The 8982-nt window shown below is 36.9% G+C and overlaps 1 protein-coding gene across 1 annotated transcript; it reads left to right on the top strand.

Moving 5' to 3' along the window:
* Positions 1 to 949: 949 nt before the first annotated feature.
* On the top strand, positions 950 to 7531 carry rbpms2b (RNA binding protein, mRNA processing factor 2b). The gene is made up of 8 exons (XM_051702242.1): positions 950 to 1400; positions 2855 to 2932; positions 3243 to 3281; positions 3575 to 3637; positions 4209 to 4359; positions 4805 to 4953; positions 6461 to 6533; positions 6625 to 7531. The coding sequence occupies exons 1-7, from the start codon at positions 1347 to 1349 to the stop codon at positions 6524 to 6526; spliced, it is 600 nt and encodes a 199-aa protein (XP_051558202.1). The 5' UTR covers positions 950 to 1346; the 3' UTR covers positions 6527 to 6533; positions 6625 to 7531.
* Positions 7532 to 8982: the final 1451 nt, after the last annotated feature.

Here is an 8982-nt window from a genome sequence, read left to right as displayed (position 1 = left end):
TTTAAGGCCCATGAGAACAAGACAGGAGGCATAGGTTACTATTAGAATGTGTGTTCATGGAAAAGCTGACATCAGAACAGGGTGGCCAATCTTAGATTTTGTCTGCAAATGTGTTTTCATATGAACTCCAAACAATTTATTCGTACATTATAGCTTTAAAAACTTTCAGTTCAGAGCTTGGAACCGAATTTAGCCGTTACTGTAAGACAGGGCCTCAAACAAATTGAAGGTCTGTGTATAAACATCTGTAGGATTTATAAATAATTCATGGTTCCCTTATGTACAATGGAATTAGAGAGCCCTGGCAAAAAGAATTTGTCTATATTTAGTCAGATTGTACAAAACAACAACGGGTCAATCAGTACAGAAGAGGACATGTTCTCAACATGATCACACAGGAAGTCGGCTTCTGCGAGCTCTTTTATTTTGTGCAACTATACACAATGTCAGGAAACTGGACAGAATTCCAATTTAAGGTGCAAATAGTCTAACATAACATTTATGAACTTTATAATAATTGCCCATGGCGTACATGTAGTGTATGGATGGTCCCTAATTCATCTTCATGCATTGTGTGTGTAAAAGGGAAAAGACAAGAAGCTTTCCCTTTAAACAGATGTTCCCATAATTACATGCACTCAAATGTCAGGTTTATTTTTAGAATAGCTCCTAATAATCATTTTTCAACAAACAAGTAAAGGATGTGTGCATCACAACCCTTTCACAAGTGCCCCCTAAAAGTAAGCTTATTTACACAGTTCTTATATCCCTTGGGTAAACAACTGAATATGCACTATCTGTCGTTTATGTATTTACTCTCAGACCTTCCTCCCAATATACTTGATATGAGATGTTTCCAATAATAAAATGAGCGGTTCTAATTGGTCCGTACTTTCCCATGAAGGCGATGATTCACTAATAGAGGGGTTGGCTTCTCTGCCAGCTGCAACCTTTCCTGGCCGTGAATGCCACTCACAATCTCGCCCCATCTCACTTGATGACCTAATTGGCGAGCAGGTCAACTATGGAACAGGTTTCACCCATGATCTCTGATTTCTTTGACATTTAATATTTTTAAAAAAAGGGTAAATGTGAGTGGGGTGGCACCGCCATTGCTCTTAGTTTTTCTCTCCCCACCGCAACACACACTTTGCACTTCTTTTCACCGAGTCACCTTCGCTTCTTCAGTTCACCTGCCACTTTTGACACGAGCTCTCAAGTGTTCTTGCACAAGTTCTGCTGCTGCTGAGTCCCGCACGGATCGCCATTAAGGTCTAGTCGCACTTTCGGACGCACTTCGACACTGAAAACGAAACTTCTGCCGGTGTCTCAAGTTAACCTTCAAGATGAGTATTAAATCTGACTCCGAGCCAAACAACAATGTCTCTGTTGAAGAGGAGGTAAGAGTTTTGTAGAAGTGCCTGAGGTGTTGTTAAGAGACACTTAATTGTTCGGTGTCTTATGGAGCCTAAATTTGCTTCAAACTTTTGAAATGTTTGGAAGGGAGCGTCTGCCACAGCCGACGTTTAAAAGATCATTTCCGTTTGTTTATATGGATGGTAGGCTGCATGGCTTTAGTTTATACTCATGATTTTAAAATGAAAATAATAAATTGCAGATTTTTTTTTTTTTTTTTAAACGCAGTTGTATTGGTGCTTTGAGTTAAATTGCTCCATATCGCAACATATATTAAAACAAATTTCTAGGCTACTATGTTTGTATTTATAATAATAATAATAATAATAATAATAATAATAATAGTAATTTACTATTATAAATAATATCTTTTTTTTTTTCCTTCTTGGCAATTATTTTAAATGTGCGCGTGCGTCTTAAAAGCACCTCACACCTTCAGCCTCACTAATTTTATGGTCTAAAATTTGTATAATGAGAATAATGCAGCATGTAAACTAATGTGGATTTAACACTACTTTTTATTCAGAGAAAAGGAAATGGGGCGATTAAAAATGGAATCAACCAATATGAGAGCATTGAATACAATTAACAAAATTAAGCTTATAAATTGATGCATGTTTCACAGGTGTTGCTGTTCATTTTATAATTTAAATGGACGATGTCCAGATTGAAGGCCATTTTGATCCTCGTCATAACATCATATCACACACATTCTACAAAGTACTACTTTGGGTTCTGGCTCCAGGATATATACCGTGGATTAATAGAAAAGTAGCTCATAGGATAAAGACTACCATTTTCAGACTCTTAATGCATTTTTCTACTTTGTTATAACCACAATTAATAGAATATTACCCTTAAACTATGGAGTGGGGTGTTTTTATTTTTTTATTAAACTCTTCAGTGTCATTCAGTATGCTTTGTCAGATTAAGCATTAAGGTGAGAGGTTATGGAGATGTGATTGAGGGCTAAGGAATGGCATTGCACTGTAGGGGTTGCTGCTGTTGTTTGGGGGAAGGAAGTGCTGTCCTGCTGTGTGATGTTGTTCATTGCTGTTCCACTGGCTGTCCATTGTGGCTTTGAACATCCTAAGTCAAAAGCGAAGGGATGCACATTTGTTTCCATTGCAATTTAACCAAATGTGGCTATACTTGAGACACTTTTCCTGGTAATCTTTGGAAGTTCAGGATTTTATTAAATGGAGTATTTCTATTGAACCTAGCGCAATTCCTGACTTTTTTTTTTTTTCCACCCCTTATTAGAGCTCAGGTTTTTTATATTCTACATGTAATTATTAAATACTGACTTTGTTCTGATGGTCCTTAGTGGTGTGCTGATAGCATCTTTATGGTGTCTAACAACATGGATATCTAACTATTTTGAGGAATCAGACACTTATGTATTTAATTTCATTCCTTTTTTTTTTCCTCTTTTCAGGTACGAACTCTGTTTGTCAGTGGTCTGCCAACAGATATCAAACCTCGTGAACTGTACCTGCTGTTTCGACCATTTAAGGTAAAGACATACAAAAGGCGAGAGCAAGAAATTAAACTCTCCTTATTGACTGTTAACCTGTAACTGTTTCCCTCTGAGGTCTTGATTGAATTACATAATTATGCACTCCCAATCCCAATTTTTTTTGGGAGAATAACGTTTATGAATTAAACTGAAGAATGGAGATGTTTAACACGGAGACATGCAGCTCATGTCACAAGTTAACAGTGCAGAGGAGTGCATCCCCTGTAAAGTGAACTGAGGAGTGCAGCAGGAATGTCTTCTAGCATGTGACTACATCGCTGCTAATTGGATTTATTTTCCTTTTCAGGGTTATGAGGGTTCACTAATCAAGTTAACATCAAAGCAGGTGAGACATTGTTGGATATCGCAGCTGAGTAGTTCTGTGTCCTAAACATTCATTTGAAACCTGAATTTAGGCCTGTGTAGCTATGGAAAATATCTATTGTTTTGTATTGAGCTAACACACAGTGATAGTTTATTAGCAGTAAACAAATGGAGGTCTAAAAATGGGAATTGTAAGTGCTTGTCCCAAAGTAAAATCTTTTTGTGACTTATATCCTTCATGGTTTAGGTAAAAAGTAAACATTTGTGCTTTAACACTATGCTTTTGTCCATTGATTGTTCTCATTTCTTTTCCAGCCTGTTGGGTTTGTAACCTTTGAAAGTCGTTCTGGCGCTGAAGCTGCAAAAAATGCATTAAACGTAAGAACCCAGCTGTCTGTAAGCAATGGTTTGAATTATTGAAAATCGAAAGAAGCCCAGCTGGATTCATATTTGATGTGGTTTGGCTGTTCCGAATATACATTAGGAGCATACCTTTTAGACATGCAGTTTATAGCACACATGGATGTGACATAAGGACCTTTTTTTTTTTTTTTTTTTGATTTAATGGATTTAAGTTTCAGTCTTTTATTGACTGTCTTGATAAGTAACTATTGTATTAAGCCTCTGTCCCGTATTCTTTATGTAAAGTGGGTTCGTTTCAGCACAGCGCAAATAAGCATGAAAGGTTAATTCCAAGACATTGACGATTGGTATAGGAGAATCACTCTACAGTACTATCGATTAGTGTTTTCTCTTGTTTTTAGGGTTTAGCGTCTGTCTGTCTGGCCTCTGTTTAGTTAACCACTAGCTTTGCTGTTCAGTCACTGGTAGAAATGTTCACCTGCATGTGGGCACCAGCTTAAGACACACTGCACAGTAGACCAGGGTCTGTCAGGCAGGCACAACCCATCCCTATTACTCTATCCCCCTCCCCCCCTTGTGTCTCCAGGGGGTTCGATTTGACCCTGAAAACCCGCAGACCCTCCGGTTAGAGTTTGCTAAAGCAAACACGAAGATGGCAAAGAGTAAGCTGATGGGCACTCCGAATCCCACAAATTTCCACCCAGCTCTAGGAGCACACTTCATAGCACGGGACCCATGTAAGTTTACGGCCCACATGGTAGTTCACACACTGCAGAGACAGACAGGCACACACTTTGTAGCTATGCATCTAGAGTAGAGCTTAGGATAACGCAAGAACAACTAATCCACCTCCACATGCATGCGTCATTAGCAAATGGCATTTTCTGTTCTGTTATTTCTATTACACTAGAATTCAACATTAGCGCTTCACATCTCATTCAACCTCTCTGTTCCAAGCAAATTCACAAACATTACCAGAGATAAAAGGTACCAAATACTCAAAGGTTTCTGCCTCTGCTCTTTGCATTATTTTTGCCTTTTAAGAGTGTGAAGACATCTGAATTCTGAGTCAGACTATACAATTTGTCAAACACGGAGTTTGAGTTTTTGATTTGAAGTGGAGATTTCAGGCATGTATGACATGCTGAGGTGTCCTTGAGGTGACGATTTGCTGTGCCTCAGATGACTTGACAGGGGCAGCACTGATCCCAGCATCTCCAGAGGCCTGGTCGCCTTACCCCCTCTACACCCCAGAGCTCGGCCCCGGCCTGCCCCACACTGCTTTCACCTATCCGGCGGCGGCTGCTGCTGCTGCTGCACTTCATGCTCAGGTGAGGCCATCTTTTTCTTCATTTTCCCTTATTTTTTACCGAACTGTGGACCAAGCAACAACATCTTTGCTGATTTATTGCAGATTGAGCCCTTATACAGAGACTACCATGGTAGATGCAACCCTTGGACATACAGTATTCCTATTGATCGCATCTTATTGAGATCATCATCTTGCCTTTTGACTAATGCACTTATATAAGGCTGACTAACTTTGGGGTTAGTCTGTCTTTTAAATTCTCCCTGCAATTAGTATGCTATGTCACCATGAATGAAAACATCTGCTGAATGGCTAGAACACTGCAAAAATCAATTGTTAAATTTAATATTGTCTTGTTTTCTATTAAAAATATCTATTTAATTGACAGGCAGAGAAAATCTGACAATGTAGGAAACTGTGCTTAAAACAAGAGAGAAATCTGCCAATAGGTTAATGTTTATTCTTGCCCCATTGGCAAATAGTTTGGTTTATGCATTAACCTCAATTTAATTTGATATACAAAATACTTGAGCCAATTGTCAAGTATATATCTTAAGAATTTAGATATTTTACTGGAAACTTACTAATTAGGCAAAAAAAAGTGCAGTGACTACCTTTTCTGTGACAATCAAACCAACCATTTTGCTGAAATATCAGTTTTGAAATTTACAAAACAAAAGGTATAGCACTAACTTTGTTCCATCAGTCACTTCATTTATTGAATAGACAAACACAAAAATCCCTACTTGAACATTTTGTGATTTATTTAATTTGGGTTTTACACAAAATGTGGTGTTTGATCATAATGCACACCCAAACATGATTGGGCGAACTTCATATGATTTTTGCAATATCATTGAGGCCTTATAACCACTTATTACATTTTATTTGGAAGATTAGTGTCTTAAGGATTGAGGCAAGTGTATTTTTAGACCGTATCTGAGGTGAGTCAGCTGGGGATTTTTAAGTCTCGGATGTTAGTTTACTGGTTGTAGGATTACTTGAGGGTCTCACTGAAGACATAAGTCTGCCGACCATTTTGCTGCCACGGTTTTTTTTTAATTTTTTTTTTTTAATTAAAATCACTTGTGTAGAGCTCAGTGATTTTATTCAATGGTAATGAGTTTTGGGTAGAAAGGAAGCAGTTTCTTCACTCACTCAATACTAACATGTTTTCCAGATAAGTAGAGGCTATTTAATTGTCCAGTAAAGCAGAAAGTGATGACGAATTGGCTTGGCACAAGGCGTGCTGGAATGAAGTATTCATCGAAACTGTCAGCTGTGACTGCTTGGGTCTCATGCCAGTGAATTGAAGATTTCCTTTGCTTTGTCGTGTGCTTTCCTAAAAGGAAGTTTTATAGTCTAGCCTTAAGTTAACAAATGGATAATGTCAAGTTATTGAAATATTTGGATAAAATTAACTAGGTGTCAATTCTGAAATAATTTGGATAAATCAGATTTAGGCTGCTGGAGGCACAAAACATTGCTGATGGGAGTTAAATGTATATGTTCAATCCCTTTTCTTTTAGATGCGCTGGTATCCCTCCACATCAGAGTCATCCCAGCCTGGATGGAAATCACGGCAGTTCTGTTAAATACCTAGTGAGGATGTTACCCTTCCATTTAACACTTTGTGCTTAATGTTAATTGTTTTGCAGTCATTATTTTAATGTTCTCTCTTATTCCCTTTCAGGTGTGCAATTCAATTTCTCTTCAAATGCCACCTTCCAGCTCCTGTTTAAAATCAGTACAGTTCATTTGAACTTGGTTTTTGGATGTATTAACTTTTTGGAATTGGGCAATGAAGTTGATATTTGCTAGACAAGTCATATTGCCAACTGCATACAATATTAGAGGCATATCAATGGTTCAGTAGACTTTGGTAGTTCTTAATGGATCAGATTCTTGAAATTTATTATTTTTGTATTAAAGTTAATATAAATTGTTAGACTGTGTTCTTTTGTTCATTTATTCAGTATATGGGATATGAGACAATCAAGTGACATACAGACATTGAGCATGAAGTGTAGCTCTGTGCATTGTAGTATATTTCTTGCTCCCATGATAGGTGTCACCTTGTTAATTTTCTCCTATTTATATAGCGTGGTCTTAAGTTGCTTTTTACATGCAAAACAGTGGCCAACTCATGTTTTGGATGGGTAATGTGATGTCTAGACAGGCAAGCAGAGGGTTTTCCATTGTAACACATCATGGAGGGTCTGAATTTACAAAATATGACAAGACTATCTCAATATGTTTGCGGGGAAAGAGTTTGTGCAATTAAGTAATCTGTATAAGATATTTGTAACTGTTTTTTGTGTCAATGTCCATTGTAGTAGTTTCAGAGGTTAAATTGTAATTTTCTTTGATTTGACTGTGTCAGTGTGGCACAAAACTAACAGTATGTGGATGGCAGGTTTGGCTGCTAAGATTAAATTGCTGTCAAGTTAATACTCTGAATATAAAAATACAGTAGGTTACAATGGTGCATGAATTTTAATGTGGGTATAGTAATGGTTTATTCAGACAATGTATTTGTAAAAATAGTTTGGAAAAAATATACCATTGTATGATAGTATTAAAATGGGAATGCATTAAAATGTCTTGTGTATTTTTAATTCTTAGACCATACTTTCATCTCTAGGTTGCTAAATTGGAATAATATTTGTTCTGTTTCAGTACAGGTTATTTACACCGTCATATAATTGATGCAATAAAAATCTCTAGTAACTTTCTACTTTAACACAAGCAAGCAGAAGTCAAGAAAATACGATCGGTGCTGCCCTCTAGAGAAAATTATTTAGTCAAACTATTTTCATGTTGATGTCCAGCCAGATGCAAAGGAACACTGCTTTGCACGCCTGTGTATTAGTTACTGTATGTTTTGCGTGTTGATTCCAAATGAGTTGTATGAGGCAAAAGGCCCAATTTCTAAACGCTGCTGGCCATGGTCTGATTTCTGCGAATAAAAGCATTCGACACGTGGCATATCTCAGATATTTGAAAGGAAAACATAACGCCACGGTTTCATTGGTAGACCTAATAAAATGGCAAAGACAGACATAAGCCTCACGTCACTTTCATAGTTTAGGATCTAAAGATCTCTGAAATCCCTAAAATACAATATGAAAAAAACAAAAATAGGGCTGTTCACTTTTTTTTTTTTTATTTTTTTTTTTTTTTTTGCAGTCCATGTTTCTCCATTTTTTTTTTCTATGTAAACACGCACATAAAAGGAATTCATACGACTCCAGTGGTTAAATCTATGTCTTCAGAACTTATATTATAGGTGTGGGTGAGAAACGGATCAATATTTAACTGTCCTTACAATGCAAGTGAATGGTGACCAGACCTTTAAGCTCCAAAAATCATAAAGGCAGCATAATCCATACGACTCCAGTGGTTAAATCCATTTCTTCAGAAGCAATATAAAAGGTGTGGGTGAGAAGCAGGTAAATATTTAAGCCCTTTTTTTATTTATTTTTTTTTTTACTATAAATCTCCACTTACACTTTCATATTCTGTCACATTTTGAAAGTGGAGATTTATAGTTTAAAAAAAAAAAGGGCTTAAATATTTACCTGCTTCTCACCCACACCTTTTATATTGCTTCTGAAGAAATGGATTTAACCACTGGAGTCGTATGGATTATGCCGCCTTTATGATTTTTGGAGCTTAAAGGTCTGGTCACCATTCACTTGCATTGTAAGGACCAACACAGCTGAGATATTCTTCTAAAAATCTTGTGTTTAGCAGAAGAAAGAAAGTCATACACATCTGGGATGGCATGAGGGTGAGTAAAGGATGAGAAGTTTCCTTTTTGGGGTGAACTACCCCTTTAAAGCCGCGTCTCGATACACCTGCGTCTAGCTTTGTTTTAGACGCTACATCTAGTATATAATAATTATAATGAATATAAATTTTAATAATAATTAATATTTCTGATTCAGGACATATAAAGGACGATACAGGTTGCTTTGGTATAAATAAATTACTTAACTGGTTAATGGGAGCCCGTCGCTTTATTGAAAAATGACGTCCACTCTAAGTT

Source organism: Myxocyprinus asiaticus, chromosome 1 (genome assembly GCF_019703515.2).
Source record: "Myxocyprinus asiaticus isolate MX2 ecotype Aquarium Trade chromosome 1, UBuf_Myxa_2, whole genome shotgun sequence".
Taxonomy (NCBI): domain Eukaryota; kingdom Metazoa; phylum Chordata; class Actinopteri; order Cypriniformes; family Catostomidae; genus Myxocyprinus; species Myxocyprinus asiaticus.
This window is presented reverse-complemented; position numbering and strand designations above follow the sequence as displayed.

What these genes read in the sequence shown, in the direction of transcription:
- rbpms2b (XM_051702242.1), top strand. Translation starts at nt 1,347, where the DNA reads ATGAGTATTAAATCTGACTCCGAGCCAAACAACAATGTCTCTGTTGAA. An exon ending in TGCTGTTTCGACCATTTAAG is followed by an intron (nt 2,933 to 3,242) that starts GTAAAGACATAC and finishes TTTCCTTTTCAG; the next exon opens with GGTTATGAGGGTTCACTAAT. An exon ending in CTGCTGCACTTCATGCTCAG is followed by an intron (nt 4,954 to 6,460) that starts GTGAGGCCATCT and finishes CTTTTCTTTTAG; the next exon opens with ATGCGCTGGTATCCCTCCAC.